We start from the raw sequence: 16,439 nt of genomic DNA on the forward strand, positions 1-16,439 counted from the left end.
CTAGAAACTCTAGAAAGTTGAGTGATGTTCAATCTTGTGGTTCTCTGCGTGGTTTCTTCTGTGTGGCAGTCCCGGGGAACTGCACCTGCAGTTTAGAGGGAACATTGGTGGGGGAAGGGAAGTGGTGTCCATGGCTCTATTTCAACTTCTAAGAGGAACAGGAATAATGAAGCTAATTTAATGTAGGTAGGCCATTACTGGCCTCACACTTCAGGTGGCGCTTTAAAAGTTGGATGCGATCCACCATCCCAATCCCAAAGAAGAAGAAGAAGCAAGAGCAGCACAGACCCTGAGGTAAAATGGCAAGAAAGATAGTGAAAGTGGATGTTGGGTTCGAATCAAACAGCACGTTGAGCAAATTTGGTGAAGACAAATGTTCTGAATGGACAAACAGGAGTATCAAAAACTGGAACAAAAGGGATATTGTCTAAAATTGGAGGATAATGAATCGCTTCTTGTTGGGATGCTTTTGTTGAGTAAGGATGCATATGTGGGAGACCCGTTTCAGGTGTTGAAAATGGTGAAGTATGCACTGGGGAAAGTCTGTCAGTGACCAGGAGCGGTCTTATTTAGATTAATTGTATTGCTGAAGAACAGAGGAAGATTGCAGTGAGCCTCAAAAGAATACGAGCAACATGGGTTTTGTGTTTCTAACTTCGGAGTAGAGCACCCATCAGAGTCATCTCAGGGGTGACGACAGATGTTCAGGTTGAATACCTGAATAGAATTCCCGGAGTAGTGGTGCCTGGCGTCTGACCCTCTGGGGGAATGGAGAAAAAGAAGAAAGTCTGTATGTCCTGTTGTTTTTTGATAAAGAACAAATACCAACGCATGTGAAGCTTGGTTATGTAGGATACGCTGTAAGAGCTTTCATCCCAAAACCAATTGCAGTGCAAGAATTGTAAAGAATTTGTCCATGTTTCAAGGGTGTGCAGACAGACAGAGTATATTGAAGAACTGTGGGTAGAAGGACGACATTGTTGCAATTGTGGTGGGGCTCATGATCCCGAGTTCCTGGAGTGCCCTGTAAGGGTGAATGAGATTGAAGTGACAAAAGTTAGAGAGGTAAATCGAATCTCCTATGGGGAGGCGATTTAAAATAATTGAGAAAACAAGTGAAGCTAGTGACGATATGGTTGTGGACGCACCACAGCCTGTAATAAAGGTTTGCTGCCAGTCAAAAGATACCCTGTGTGTTAAAAATGTGGATTTTGTGGCGTTCATTGCCACAGTTATAAACTTTATAGCACAAGTCTCAAAGAAGTCTAAGAAACTGGACATTATTGTGGCTGTGGCAGAAAATCTTTTGGGACTTAAGGATTTTATATTTGAAGACTTGCGAGGAGTACTGACGCCAGAAGACCCTCCCTCCCAGGTTCCCCTTGAACCTATGTAGGGATCAGATCTGATTTAGTTCATTTATTTTTTGATAGTTTGGTAGTTTTTTTTGTAGTTTGGTAGTTTTTATTAATTTGTTTAGTTTTTTGGTGAATCTTGTTTCCATCCTGCACAGTAGGTGGCAGGATGCACATTAAATTGTGCGATCGGCAATTTACCGAAGAAGAAGACCTAGCTGGGCTGAAGGTCAACCATCTCTCTTTGCAAGTTCAGCTGAAGGCAACGTTGAAGTTCTCAGAATCCCAATGCACATCCAGAGTGATTGAGGAGAAAGGATTAGCCAGGGGAAAATGACTGCCCTTAAGAGGGCAAGAACAAGATGTACAGTATGTCAGGAGAAGTGCAGTATTATCATAGTGAGACGTATACTTGGAATATGGAGGAGGAATGGAGGGAAAATGAGAGGCAAAGGAGGTTGAAGAAAGATAGTGAGCTTGAATCGGTTAAATATGGAGGGAAAAAAGGATATGTTTTGTTAAAGAAGAATGGTAGAAAGTGTAAGCCGAGTGAGCTGGATGCTGATTTGAGGACAGGAGGAGAAATGGAAGTGAATGAGGGCGAAGTATCGGAGGTGGTAGATGTGGTGAAGTTCTCGAAGCCCGAGGTTTGCACCGAGAGTCAGGATAAAGATGAGTCTGTGACGGTAGGAGTGCACTTTTTGGAAAGAGTGAACCCTTGCCTTTTGGCTGATCCATTTGTAGTTTCAGAGTTGGTGAAAACAACTCTACTAGACTTGTCAATGCAGCGGCATTGCAATGAATCTTGTTGATGAATGCTCCACCCTCACAGGCCTGTGTAGGAGTTGGTTGTTTTGATTTAATTTTGTATTATCTCGCCGCCAGCAGCATATCCCACTGCTGGCTTGCTTCTGAAGCTAAGCAGTGTTGGTCCCTGGATGGGAGACCAGATTCTGCTGAAAGTAGTGTTGAAGGGCCAGTAGGACGCACCCTTTCGTCTGGTCTAAAAAAAAGATATCCCAATACCCCAGGGCAGTGATTGGGGACATTGCCTTGTGTAGGGTGCTGTCTTTTGGATGGGATGTTAAATGGATGTCCTAACTCTCTGTGATCACTAAAGATCCCATGGCACTTATCGTAAGAGTAGGGGTGTTAACCCTGATGTCCTGGCTAAATTCCTAATCTGGCCCCCATACCATCACAGTCACCTAATCATCCCCAGTTTACAATTGTTTCATTCATCCCCCCTCCTGTCCCCTGTAACTATTCCCCAGGTCGTTGCTGTAAATGAGAATGCGTTCTCAGTCAATTTACCTGGTAAAATAAGGGTAAAAAAAATGTAAAATCTCGGGTCCCCCTTCCCGCAATGGAATATATTATTTTTTGTTTTGTTTCAAAACCCTGTACAGTAGGTGGCGGCAAAACGTCCATAGGTGTAATCTGCCATAAAACTCTCAAGAAGAAGAAGACCCTGAGGTAAAGAGAGCAGAATTCGCCAGATATCTAAGTAGCTATTCTCATTGGATTTTGTTACATTGTTTGTGTTTCAACAGGAGGTATTGAACAGTGAAATTGTAGAAGCTGTCAGAGGCGTGTTGCTAGTGTCAGAGAAGTTACTGTTTGTGACATTTGATTGTTAGCAACAAATGCTTGGCTAGTTAGCGAGATTCCCACATGTCATGTGGCTCGTTGAGTGGGGGCATTTGACTTAAGGAGAAACAAGCTTATATGAACAGTTTTTTCCGTCGTGGTCGACCATTAATATTCGTCGTTTGGTAGTGTTTTCTGTGTGTGACGTTAGCTGACTAACTACTTGCTGTCGTGTTACCGGGTTTTTGTTGACCATAAAATATGTTTCTGAGGGGCAGCATGCGAACATGCTATCAGCTAGCACGCTAACGTTACTGCTAGCTAACGTTTACTGTCAAATAATTGTGGCACCGCCCAGAGTTATTTGTGTGGATGCTAGAATTGTCTAGCAGATAGGCAACTAATGCGTACAGACATGACATGTCAATTTCGTTGTTTTGAGGATCTGGTAATACGACATTTCTCTTCGCGACACGGTCCGACGTAAAACAATCTTAGCTAGCTATTGTAGGTACGCTAGCAAAGTAGCATGTCAATGTATCATTATTGCCAAAGGCAAGCATAATGCGTGATCTAACTGCGCTCTGGAGGCTTGTTGTGTTCCAGTTACTGGAGCAAGCTAGTTCATTTTGATTTCACAATACCTATTAAGGCCGTCACTTTAACTTTACATATTCGATATCCAGCCAAACAGCAGATCTTAGCTAAGTTAGCTAGTCAACTGACAGGCTTGGTTACTGACAATAGGCTTGTCAGGAACTCTTGGGAGTAGCTACGTTAATTTAACAATGCTAGCAAAGTTACCTAACCACTACTGTTGCACTGCCTATGAGCATAGTTTTAACTACCTATCATTCCAGTTATGTTTCACACAAGCATGCCAAGTTTATTAAGAGCATAAGTCACTTAATTCCCAGATTGACCCCTGTATCTATTTTGCTACAGAGCAGAAGGAGCTGTTACGATGGAGGCCAACAAAGCTGAAGGCAGAGGTATGTTCTGTGTGATCTAATGTGGTGAAGGAATGTGGCAAGTATCTGCTCTGCCCGTGTAAGACCAATTTTATTACTCATAATCAGTTTACATCAAGTGTCTCAAATCAGACAACACTTGTATGTTCAATTCTATGAAAGATAGCTATTTCCTAGTGAGGATTTGAGGATACAAAATCTGATATTAAAATATGAAATGAAGATGTAGGAATTAAACTTATTTCAGCCATCCGGCTGAGTTCGATGAACCTCTCGACTCTGATGGCCGGTTATGGAACAATCATGTCTCAATTTGCCATCTGTTTTATCTGACAGCCTCTGATCTAGGCTGTCATAGGGTCATGGATTTTCCTGCACTGTACCTAACCTCAGCATCGTGCCAATTCTGTCACCTCTGGAAGACAAATACATTTTAAAAGCATCAATCAATTTTATATCTGCATAACATTCCTCTTTGTTGGATGCTGTTGAAATACTTTGTATTTTCTTCCTTTTGATAATAGCTTTTCAGATCCCCTAGGATGTGAACATTTCTTTGTACACACAACCCTTTTTCAGGAACATGACACCCTCTTTGTCAGAGTTAACAGGAACTTGGTGCCCTGTGTTTATTTGTTTGTATGTGTGTGTGTGCTTTGCAAATAAGTTCACAACACAAACTGAGCTATTGGTTTAACCCAAGTGCCTCCTTGCCCCACCATTAGATCACTCCTTCTAAGCCTCAGCTCATTATTTCACAACGGACTATTTTGCATGTAGCATCTCACTGCCTTATACAGAAGTAATGGGCCATGTAATATTTAGTCACGAGCAGGGCTATGATACGATTGAAAGAAGTATGAACAATCATTCGCTGCATCTTTGCTATCATAAAGAGGGCATTTATTAATATAAATGGGAAGCAAAAGCCTGTTGGATCAGCACAAACTGCCTGTCATTCGTCTTAGGCAACGAACAGAAGAAAACGGAATGAAACTGGGAGGGACTGCCTAGACCTGTCGGATTTGAACCACCCATTTTCTTTTTCCATCGCCAAATATTTACAAATGTTTTCCATTGTGGGACATGATGAACACGACCCTGGTCACAGAGCTGCTGACATGTTCTTATCTTGATAGCTAGCATCTAGAGATATGAATAATGGAACATTTGTAAAGGTCCAATACAGCCGTTTTTATCCCAACATCATATTTCTGGGTAACAATTTACCCAGATTGTGATTGTTTTCAATTCAAATGGCCAAAAAGAAATATAGTATCTTAGAAAATAGCTATTTCTCAAGTAAAAATTTGGCTAGTACTGTCTGGGAGGGGAAAACTGAGAACTAGCTGTTATTGGCAGAGGTTTGGAACTCTTTCTTATTGCTCTATTAACCATCCCACCTAAACAGGCTGAAATTCAAGGCAGTCTTTTCAAACAACTCTTACACTAAAAGGGTTACCTAGGGTGGCAGGTAGCCAAGTGGTTAGAGCGTTGGTTAGAGGGAATCCCTGAGCTGACAAGGTAAATATCTGTTGTTCTACCCCTGAACAAGGCAGTTAACCCACTGTTTCTAGGCTGTCATTGTAAATAAGACCATGTTCTGAACTGACTTGACAAATTACATTAAAAAAAAAAAAAGGTCATTTTCACAGTATTATTCCAACCTCAGTGTGAAAACGTACGCAATATATATCTCGGCAAAAAAAGAAACGTCATCTCACTGTCAACTGTGTTTATTATCAGCAAACTTAAAAATGTGGTTGAACATAACAAGATTAAACAACTGAGACATAAACTGAACAAGTTCTACAGACATGTGACTAACAGAAATTGAATAATGTGTCCCTGAACAAAGGGGGGTAAAAATCAAAAGTAAGTCAGTATTTGGTGTGGCCACCAGCTGTGTTAAGTACTGCAGTGCATCTCCTCCGCATGGACTGCACCAGATTTGCCAGTTCTTGCTGTGAGATGTTATCCCACTCTTCCGTCAAGGCACCTGCAAGTTCCCGGACATTTCTGGGGGGGAATGGCCCTAGCCCTCACCCTCCGATCCGACAGGTCCCAGATGTGCTCAATAGGGTTGAGATCCGGGCTCTTCACTAGCCTTGGCAGAACACTGACATTGCTGTCTTGCAGGATATCACGCACAAAACGAGCAGTAAGACTGGTGGCATTGTCATGCTGGAGGGTTATGTCAGGATGAGCCTGCAGGAAGGGTACCACATGAGGGAGGAGGATGTCTTCCCTGTAACGCACAGCGTTGAGATTGCCTGCAATGACAACAAGCTCAGTCCGATGATGCTGTGACACAACACCCCAGACCATGACGGACCCTCCACCTCCAAATCGATCCCGCTCCAGAGTACAGGCCTCGGTGTAACGCTCATTCCTTTGACAATAAACGACCTTCACCCCTGGTGAGATAACTGTGACTTGTCAGAGAAGAGCACTTTTTACCAGTCCTGTCTGGTCCAACGACGGTGGCTTTGTGCCCATAGGCGATATTGTTGCGGGTGATGTCTGGTGGGGACCTGCCTTACAACAGGCCTACAAGCCCTCAGTCCAGCCTCTCTCAGCCTATTGCGGATAGTCTGAGCACTGATGGAGGGATTGTTCGTTCCTGGTGTAACTCTGCAGTTGTTGTTGCCATCCTGTACCTGTCTCACAGGTGTGATGTTTGGATGTACCGATCCTGTGCAGGTGTTGTCCTCGCAGTGGCAGACCACGTGTAACAATCAGCTGTCCGTCCTGTCTCCCTGTAGCGCTGTCTTAGGCGTCTCACAGTATGGACATTACAATTTATTGCCCTGGCCACATCTGCAGTCCTCATGCCTCCTTGCAGTATGCCTAAGGCACGTTAACGCAGATAAGCAGGAACCCCGGCATTTTTATTTTGGTGTTTTTCAGAGTCAGTAGAAAGGCCTCTTTTTAGTGTCCTAAGTTTTCATAACTGTGACCTTAATTGCCTACCGTCTGTAAGCTGTTAGTGTCTTAACGACCATTCCACAGGTGCATGTCAAGTAATTTATGGTTTATTGAACAAGCATGGGAAACCGTGTTTAAACCTTTCACAATGAAGATCTGTGAAGTTGTTTGGATTTTTATGAATTCTTTGAAAGACGTGGTCCTGAAAAAAGGATGTTTGTTTTTTTGCTGAATTTATATTTGTAATAATAGTTGAATTTGGAAGTTTACATACACCTTAGCCAAATACATTTAAACTCAGTTTTTCACAATTCCTGACATTTAATCCTAGTGAAATGTCCTGTCTTAAGTCAGTTAGGCTCACCACTTTATTTTAAGCATGTGAAATGTCAGAATAATAGTAGAGTGAATGATTTATTTAAACTTTTATTTCTTTCATCACATTCCCAGTGGGTCAGAAGTTTACATACACTCGATTAGTATTTGGTAGCATTGCCTTTTTAAATTGTTTTAACTTGGGTCAAAGGTGTCTTTCCTGCAGCCTTCACAAGCTTCCCACAATAAGTTGGGTGGATTTTGGCCTATTCCTCTTGACAGAGCTGGTGTAACTGAGACAGGTTTGTAGGCCTCCTTGCTCGCACAAGCTTTTTCAGCTCTGACCACACATTTTTTTATAGGATGAGGACAGGGCTTTGTGATGGCCACTCCAATACCTTGACTTTGTTGTTCTTAAGCCATTTTCCAAAACTTTGGAAGTATGCTTGGGGTCATTGTCCATTTGGAAGATCATTTTCAACCAAGTTTTAACTTCCTGACTGATCTTGAGATGTCGCTTCAATGTATCCCCATAATTTGTCCTCCTCATGATGCCATCTATTTTGTGAAGTGCACCAGTTCCTCCTGCAGCAAAGCACCCCCACAAAATGCTGCCACCCCCGTGCTTTTTCCTCCAAAACATAACAATGGTCATTCTTGCCAAACAGTTCTATTTTTGTTTCATCAGACCAGAGGACATTTCTCCAAAAAGTACGATCTTTGTTCCCATGTGCAGTTGCAAACCCATGTGCCGTTGCAAACCGGCTTTTTTGTGGTGGTTTTGGAGCAGTGGCTTCTTCCTTGCTGAGCGGCCTTTCAGGTTATGTCGATATAGGACTCGTTTTACTGTGGATATAGGTACTTGATTTGACTGATTTACACTTTTCGCACCGAAGTCCGTTCCTCTCTAGCAGACAGAAGGCGTCTCCTTCCTGAGCGGTGTGACTGCTGTGTGGTCCAATGGTGTTTATGATCGCGTACTATTGTTTGTACAGATGAACGTGGTACCTTCTGGGATTTGTTAATTGCTCCCAAGGATGAACCAGACTTGTGGAGGTCTACACATTTTTTTTCTGTTGTCTTGGCTGTTTATTTGGATTATTCCATGATGTCAAGCAAAGAGGCACTGAGCTTGAAGGTAGGCCTTGAAATACATCCACAGGTACACGTCCAATTTACTCAAATGAGGTCAATTAGCCTATCAGAAGCTTATAAAGCCATGGCATTTTCTGGAATTTTTCAAGCTGTTTAAAGCCACAGTCAACTTAGTGTATGCAAACTTCTGACCCACTGGAATTGTGATACAGGGAAATAATCTTTAAACAACTGTTGGAAAAATTACTTGTCATGCACGAAGTCGATGTTCTAACCAACTTGCCAGAACAATAGTTTGTTAACAAGAAATTTGTGAAGTGGTTGAAAAACTAGTTTTAATTACTCCAACCTACGTACGTGTATGTAAACTTCCTACTTCAACTGCGTGTGTATGTATGTGGACATCCCTTGAAATTAGTGGATTTGGCTGACATGTGTATAAAATCGAGCACACAGCCATGCAATCTCTATAGACACGAATTGGCAGTAGAGTGGCCTTGTTGGAGAGCTCTGTGATTTTTCAACATGGCACCGTCATAGGATGCTACCTTTCCATCAAGTCAGTCAGTCAATTCTGTCCTGCTAGAGCTGCCCCAGTCAACTGTAAGTGCTGTTATTGTGAAGTGGAAACGTCTAGGAGCAACAACGTCTCAGCTGCGAAGTGGTAGGCCACACAACCTCACAGAACTGGACCGCCGAGTGCTGAAGAGTATAAATAATCTGTCCTCAGTTGCAACACTCGCCACAGAGTTCCAAACTGCCTCTGGAAGCAACATCGGCACAATAACTGTTCGATGGGAGCTTCAGGAAATGGGTTTCCATTGTAGAGCAGCCACAGACTAGCATAAGATTGCCATGCACAATGCCAAGCATTGACTGGACCTGTGTAAAGCTCGCCCCATTGAACTCTGGAGCAGTGGAAACACTTTCTCTGGAGTGATGAATCGCACTTCGCCGCACTGACAAATCAGTGTTTGGTGGATGCCAGGCCCTTTAGTTCTAGTGAAGGGAAATCTAAAAGCTGCAGCATACAATGACATTCTAGATGATTCTGTGCTTCTGACTTTATGACAACAGTTTGGGGAAGGCCCTTTCCTGTTTCAGGATGACAAAGCCCCTATGCACAAAGCAAGGTCCATAAAGAAATTGTTTGTCGATCGGTTTGGAAGAAATTGGCTAGCTTGTAAAGAGCCCTGACCTCAACCCCATCAAACACCTTTGGGATGAAATGGAGCGCTGACTGCGAGCCAAGCCTAATTGCCCAACATCTGTGCTTGACCTCATGAATGCTCTTGTGGCTGATTGGAAACAAGTCCCCGTTCCAACATCTAGTGGAAAGCCTTCCCAGAAGAGTGGAAGCGGTTAAAGCTGCAAAGTGTGGACCAACTCCATATTAATTCCCATGATTTTGGAAATAAATGTTAATGAGCAGGTGTCCACGTACGTTTGATCGTGTGTGTGTTGCGTCAAAAAACAACATTCAAAACATGAGCACAATGGCAGCTCTTCCTTTAAAGAACTCCAGGCCTCAAGAGGGCAGATGACCCAAAAACACGGGTGGAACTAAAAAATTGAGCCAGGATTTCTGGAGGAACTACTTTTACATGCGCACCTTGAAGATAAGCATGGGTATAAAATGTTTGGGCTTAGCGTTGCTTGGGTCCTCAACATACAAACAGCTCATTGTTTAACCCTAAAGACGCAACTGGTATGTAATGTTTGGAATTATTTATTATGTTGCATCCAGTGCTTAGCACAATTTACATGTTTAACTCTGGTAGGAGTGGTAACTTCTTTTTTGTGGATATTTTCTGACTGCAGAAGTAATTGCTTGAAGTGCTAGATTATTGTTTAACTAGTTGCTCCTACCCTCTACTTTTTTGAACATTTTGTTAAAAATCGCGCAACATTTCAGCGCCCTGCTACTCATGCCAGGAATATAGTACGTTCATATGGTTAGAATGTGTGTATAGGAAACCCTCGGACGTTTTTAAAACTGGTTAAATCACGACTGTGGCTATTACATAACGTGCGATACATCGGAAAGCGCAGGAAAACCTGATCACAGAAAATGGAAATAAATATCCTTGCGCCACTTCCAGCAATTGTTAACAGTGAGCCGAATTAGATAAGACCGAGCATTCAACTCCCACAGCATCCCCATGCAGTCGAGTATCTTGTGAATTTAATCCTCTTTGATTCTTGGTTGAACCGAAAGAGGGGCACGACGTACCTCCGGTCTCCGCCCAGATCATTCCGGAAGAGCTCTCTCCTGAAATTTTTTCCAAGACGACAGCTAATGATATGTACATCGCCTACGGATGATTTTTATCGCTTATTAACGTTTACTAATACCTAAAGTAGCATTACAAACGTATTTCGAAGTGTTTTGTGAAAGTTTATCGTCTACTTTTTGAATTTTAAAAAATGACGTTACGTTGTGAAATCGCTGTTTTTTTCGTTTATCACAGTCTACATATAACGATATCTTGGCTTTATATGGCCCGGTTTAATCGAAATAAAGACCCAATAGTGTTTATGGGACATCTAGGAGTGCCAACAAAGAAGATGGTGAAAGGTAATGACTGTTTTCTATTTTATTGTGCGGTTTGTGTAACGCCGAAATGCTAACTATTTTGTTTACGTCCCCTGCTGTGCTTTTCTGTTGTAGTGTATTGGTGCATGCTATCAGATAATAGCTTCTCATGCTGTCGCCGAAAAGCATTTTAAAAATCTGACTTGTTGCCTGGATTCACAACGAGTGTAGCTTTAATTTGCTTTAATTTGATACCCTGCATGTGTATTTTAATGAACTTTTGAGTTTTAACTAATACTATTAGCATTTAGCGTAGCGCATTTGCATTTCCAGAGCTCTAGTTGGGACGCAAGCGTCCCAGGTAGAGGTAAGAGGTTAAACGTTTACTTTATTCAAAGCCATGTTTTGTTGCTGTGTCATGCATTGTTTATTGTGTAAATTAATGCATCTTTATTCACTGTTTAAGGTCATCAACCTATTCCTTATTCCTCTGTCATTCAACTACTCTATTCAACAAATCAACTGTTTCAACATATTCAACAAATTGCATCAAAACCATAATTAAAACACTAAAAAGGAATTGAGTTGTCCCTTTGCATCCTTCACATGTTGAGCAAGCTGTTTTCAAGTTTGGGCAGAGCTGAAATAATTACAACACCTAGACAACTTGACAGTTGATAACCATAAACAGAGAATATTGATGCATTATTTTACACAATTACATTTACATTTAAGTCATTTAGCAGACGCTCTTATCCAGAGCGACTTACAAATTGGTGCGTTCACCTTAAGACATCCAGTGGAACAGCCACTTTTAAGGGGGGGGGGGGGTGAGAAGGATTACTTTATCCTATCCTAGGTATTCCTGAAAGAGGTGGGGTTTCAGGTGTCTCCGGAAGGTGGTGATTGACTCCGCTGTCGTGAGGGAGTTTGTTCCACCATTGGGGGGCCAGAGCAGCGAACAGTTTTGACTGGGCTGCGCGGGAACTGTACTTCCTCAGTGGTAGGGAGGCGAGCAGGCCAGAGGTGGATGAACGCAGTGCCCTTGTTTGGGTGTAGGGCTTGATCAGAGCCTGGAGGTACTGAGGTGCCGTTCCCCTAACAGCTCCGTAGGCAAGCACCATGGTCTTGTAGCGGATGCGAGCTTCAACTGGAAGCCAGTGTAAATAAACAAACAATGCATTTACTGCTAAAGCCCATAAATGCATTGAATAACACCTTTATTAATGGCAAAATGGACAGTCAATAAATAAATGTTTTGAAGTCTGTTCTATATCTAGGAGATATTTAATTTAAAAAACACCTCAGTGGATATACATTTCTTTTATACACATTTAAGCCCTTTTTGGGGGTAGTCTCAACTTTCTAAATTCTTATATATATATATATATTTTTTTTACGGTACCAGTTACCTTCAGACCAGTAACATGACACTTGTGGGGATTGTAGTGCAAAATGAAGAACCCCTTCGTGGGGTCTCATTAATTTGTAGCCCAAACTGTTTGGATGCTACCAAACAAGTTGGCATCTCAGTGGTACCGACTTCAGACGAGTCTCTTGACACTTGTGGGTGTTGAAGAACAAAAGGGAGAACACCATAGTGTTCTTGAGTGTCATCTTTCAATAGAGGGATCATAGTCACACAATTTGGACGCTATAGACGTCTTTGAGAAGACAGATTTTCGCTGGTCCATGGTCTGACAAACACGGCTTTAGCTTTGCCATCTTTCACTGCAGATGCAGAAGTGAAACATTGGCGGATGCAGTGGACTGTGACGCATCCAATACAAAAAAAAATCCATGATTGGGAGTCCCATAGGGCGGTGCACAATTGGCCCAGCATTATCTGGGTTAGGCTGTCATTGTAAATTAGAAGTTGTTCTTAACTGACTTGCCTAGTTAAATAAAAGTTAAATATTTCTCTCGTTTAAACTGACAGATTTTGATGGATTTTTTTATGTAATTTAGATTCCCAGTGTGTCAATTTATCTAAACTGCTCGTGCACGTCATTAGGGTTCTCCGTTTAACACACTGCAAGTCCTGCCTCTCCCATCTACTCATTGGTTTTAACAAGAATGCTAATTGAATGAGGTCCCCAGTCCAGTTGGTGGTGGTAATACACCTTAAAGTTGGTTGCCAACTGCCAAATAAAATCCACAGAAGATGAACGAAGAGAGAAAACAAACTAAAATTGTTCTAGGTTTCCCCTTTTATCTGGATTAATTGTTAGATTAGAGAAAATACGATTTTGTATGACTCAAAATTCCACAAAGATCCTGCAAAAAAAGGACCTTATGCATTTCAGGTAAATTCACCCAATGTTTATCTCAAATTATGAATTAGCTAGCATCAGCAAGCTCGCTAAATGTCCATGGATGCTTTTTTTTGTCTCGATATAGTTGGTTTTTGCATTTTAACCTGCGTGTCATGAATGCGTCTGGTGGATATAGACAAAATCAACATGCGCACGTGCGGCTCCGGCTTGGTCGAGGTCAGAAAAAATCTTTAAACATGTTAATTCACAGTAACCCTGCGCTGCTTGTTGCCAGCAACGGTTTGGGTCTCACAGTGCGTACCTTTTCAGATGGTGAAGCATTGTACCTGTACTACCATTTCTGTACTTCAATTCCACCGTGCAAAGTTTGCGTTTCCTTCTCATTGAACTCAATGTATTGCTTACAGGACTTCACTGCTGTCGCTTGCCTTTCTCTTCCACTTTTCAACTGTTAACAATGATGTAGTGGTGGAGAGTGAACTCCGAAGTAACTGATTTCTAGTTTCTTTGCACATAGACTCCTGGTGTCTACTCCCGTTTCTGAGTGTCACACTCCTGCTGTGGCAACTAATCAGTCTCCTCTGTTCCAAAAATACTGAATCGACTCCTAAGATTCAGTATTTTTTGGAACAGAGGAGACTGATAAGTTGCCGTGCTTTTGAGAACACACATCTTTCATGTGAGGCAGCGAGGGACCCTTACTCTAATGAAGGTTATGTTCTTGGACGTAACTGAGCCAAATGTATGCAAATTCAACACTTCCTGTCCTACTATAGGTAACTTAAGTGCTTGTGAAATGGCTTTGCTTATAAAATTGCGTTGGCTGCCCCCATCTAGTAAACACCTGGCTACTTGACACTGTTTAGTGTCTATAGAAATGCTTATCTGTTTGCAGTAAAACCGTGCTACCTTCACTGTTACCTGGTGAAATATAAACTACAGCATCTGTGTTCATGTGCTCTCCGTGGCATATCTGGGTACTCATTGGCTGAGTGCAGGATTGTTCAGTTGTCTTCCGCGCATTCTACATATGATATACGGTGCATTCAGACCCCATTACTTTTTCCACATTTTGTTACATTACAGCCTTAATCTAAAATGGATTTAATTTGTTTTATAATCCTCAGCAAACGACACACAATCTCATAATGACAAAGCGAAAATAGATTTTTTTTTTGTGAATCAATAACGAATATAAAAATACCTTAAGTATTCAGACCCTTTGCAGATTAGCCTTTCTCTCTCGGTCTCTTTCTGCAGGAACCTCATGATCTTTCACACTGAGAACATTGTCATAACCTTTTTGATTAACCAGATCTCTTCTGTGATCATTTTTCTTAGTATTTGGTATTGTAAGTTACTTTAATTGGTCTCGTCAACTCCCATTGAGTCTAGACTGTGGATTTGGATTTCAAATAATCTTTTTTTTTGACACGCGCCAAATACAACCGGTTTAGATTTTACCTTGAAATTCTTACTTACAAGCCCTTAAAGAAGTTTAAGAAATATAGTTTTAAGAATATAGTGGTAGGACATTTACCGAAGTCGAAAATATACAAAATAACACAATAAAATAACAATGAGGCTATATAAAGGAGGTCCCGGTGCTTCGTCAATGTGTGGGGATACAGGTTAGTCGAGGTAATTTGTACATGTAGGTAGGGGTAAAGTGACCTTGCATAGATACAGCGAGTAGCAACAGTGTAAAACACGGGTGGGGGGGTGTCAATGCCATTTAATTAAATGTTAACCTTTTGTAACTAGGGGGCAGTTCATTTTTGGATAAAAAAACGTTCCCGTTTTAAACGGGATATTTGTCACGAGATGCTTGACTATGCATATAATTGACAGCTTTGGATAGAAAACACTCTGACGATTCCAAAACTGCAAAGATATTGTCTGTGAGAACTGTCTGCCACAGAACTGATGTTACAGGCGAAACCCAGATAAAAATCCAACCAGGAAGTGCCCCATATTTTGAAAGCCCTGCATGCCAATGACTCCTTATATGGCTGTGAATGGGCTACGAATGAGCTTACGCTTTCTACGTATTCCCCAAGGTGTCTACAGCATTGTGACGTCTTTTTACGCATTTATGTTGAAGAATAGCTGTAAGGGACCACATTGAGCAAGTGGTCACATGATGGCTCCCGCAGAAAATCTTGCGTAAAGTACTAAGGTAGCCATTATTCCAATCGCTTCTTATGAGAAACCAATTGTCCCGGTGGATATTTTATCGAATAGATATGTGAAAAACACCTTGAGGATTGATTCTAAACAACGTTTGCCATGTTTCTGTCGATATTATAGAGCTAATTTGGAAAAAAGTTTGGCGTTGTAGCGACCGCATTTTCCGGTCGATTTCTCAGCTAAACGTGAAGAACAAACGGAGCTATTTCGCCTATAAAAATTATCTTTTTTGAAAAAAGGAACATTTACTATCTAACTGGGAGTCTCCTGAGTGAAAACATCTGAAGTTCTTCAAAGGTAAATTATTTAATTTGATTGCTTTTCTTATTTTTGTGAAAATGTTGCCTGCTGCTAGCAGAGCCTAGCATAGCATTATGCCATGATAAACTTACACAAATGCTTGTCTAGCGTTGGCTGTAAAGCATATTTTGAAAATCTGAGATGACAGTGTGATTAACAAAAGGCTAAGCTGTGTCTCAATATTTCATTTGTGGTTTTCATGAATAGGAACATTTTCTAGGGATATTTATGTCTGCTGCGTTACGCTAATTAGTTTGAGGCGATGATTACACTCCCGCATGCGGGATGGGTAGTATCACGAAGTTAAGCAGTCTTGTGGCTTGGGTGTAGAAGCTGTTAAGGAGCTTTTTGGACCTAGACTTGGCGTGCCGGTACCGCTTGCCGTGCTGGTGCAGAGGGAACAGTGTATGACTTGCCAAGCAGTTGCCATACCCGACGCTGATGCAACCAGTCAGGATGCTCTCGATGGTGCAGCTGTAGAACATTTTTAGAATCTGGGGACCCATGCGAAATCTGAGGCAGAAAAGGCGTTATCATGCCCTCTACAACTTTCTTGGTGTGTTTAGACTGTGATAGTTTGTTGGTGATGTGGTCACCGTGCTCCACTTCAGCCCCGTATGGGGGTGTGTTCGATCCTCCTTTTCCTGTCGTCCACGATCATCTCCTTAGTCTTGGTTACTTTGAGGGAGATGTTGTCCTGGCATCACACTGCCAGGTCTCTGAACCCTTCCTTATAGACGGTGTCATCGTTGTCTGTGATCAGGCCTTTAACTGTACGTCTGAAGTCACTTGAGCTTGTTCGTGTGCGCATTAATGACCTAGATCTTTACTTCCAAATCGTTTTGGATTGCATTTTCCTGTCATTAGGTAATGCTAGACCTGC

At 41.9% G+C, this 16,439-nt stretch overlaps 1 protein-coding gene across 6 annotated transcripts in view; it reads left to right on the top strand.

The window, feature by feature from the left end:
* The first annotated feature begins 2,775 nt into the window (after nt 1-2,775).
* nap1l4a (nucleosome assembly protein 1-like 4a) overlaps nt 2,776-16,439 on the top strand; it is a 61,951-nt gene continuing 48,287 nt past the window's right edge. For 3 of the 6 annotated variants that reach the window (XM_065022742.1, XM_029668807.2, XM_029668801.2), the window contains exons 1-2: nt 2,776-2,831; nt 3,891-3,937. In XM_065022742.1, the coding sequence (XP_064878814.1) occupies nt 3,910-3,937 (28 nt within the window). In that variant the 5' untranslated portion in view covers nt 2,776-2,831; nt 3,891-3,909. Of the gene's footprint in view, nt 2,912-3,890; nt 3,938-16,439 lie in introns of all 6 variants that reach the window. The other 3 variants (XM_029668806.2, XM_029668803.2, XM_029668804.2) reach the window with 3 other exon arrangements.

Source organism: Oncorhynchus nerka, linkage group LG9a (genome assembly GCF_034236695.1).
Source record: "Oncorhynchus nerka isolate Pitt River linkage group LG9a, Oner_Uvic_2.0, whole genome shotgun sequence".
In the NCBI taxonomy this organism is placed as follows: Eukaryota; Metazoa; Chordata; class Actinopteri; order Salmoniformes; family Salmonidae; genus Oncorhynchus; species Oncorhynchus nerka.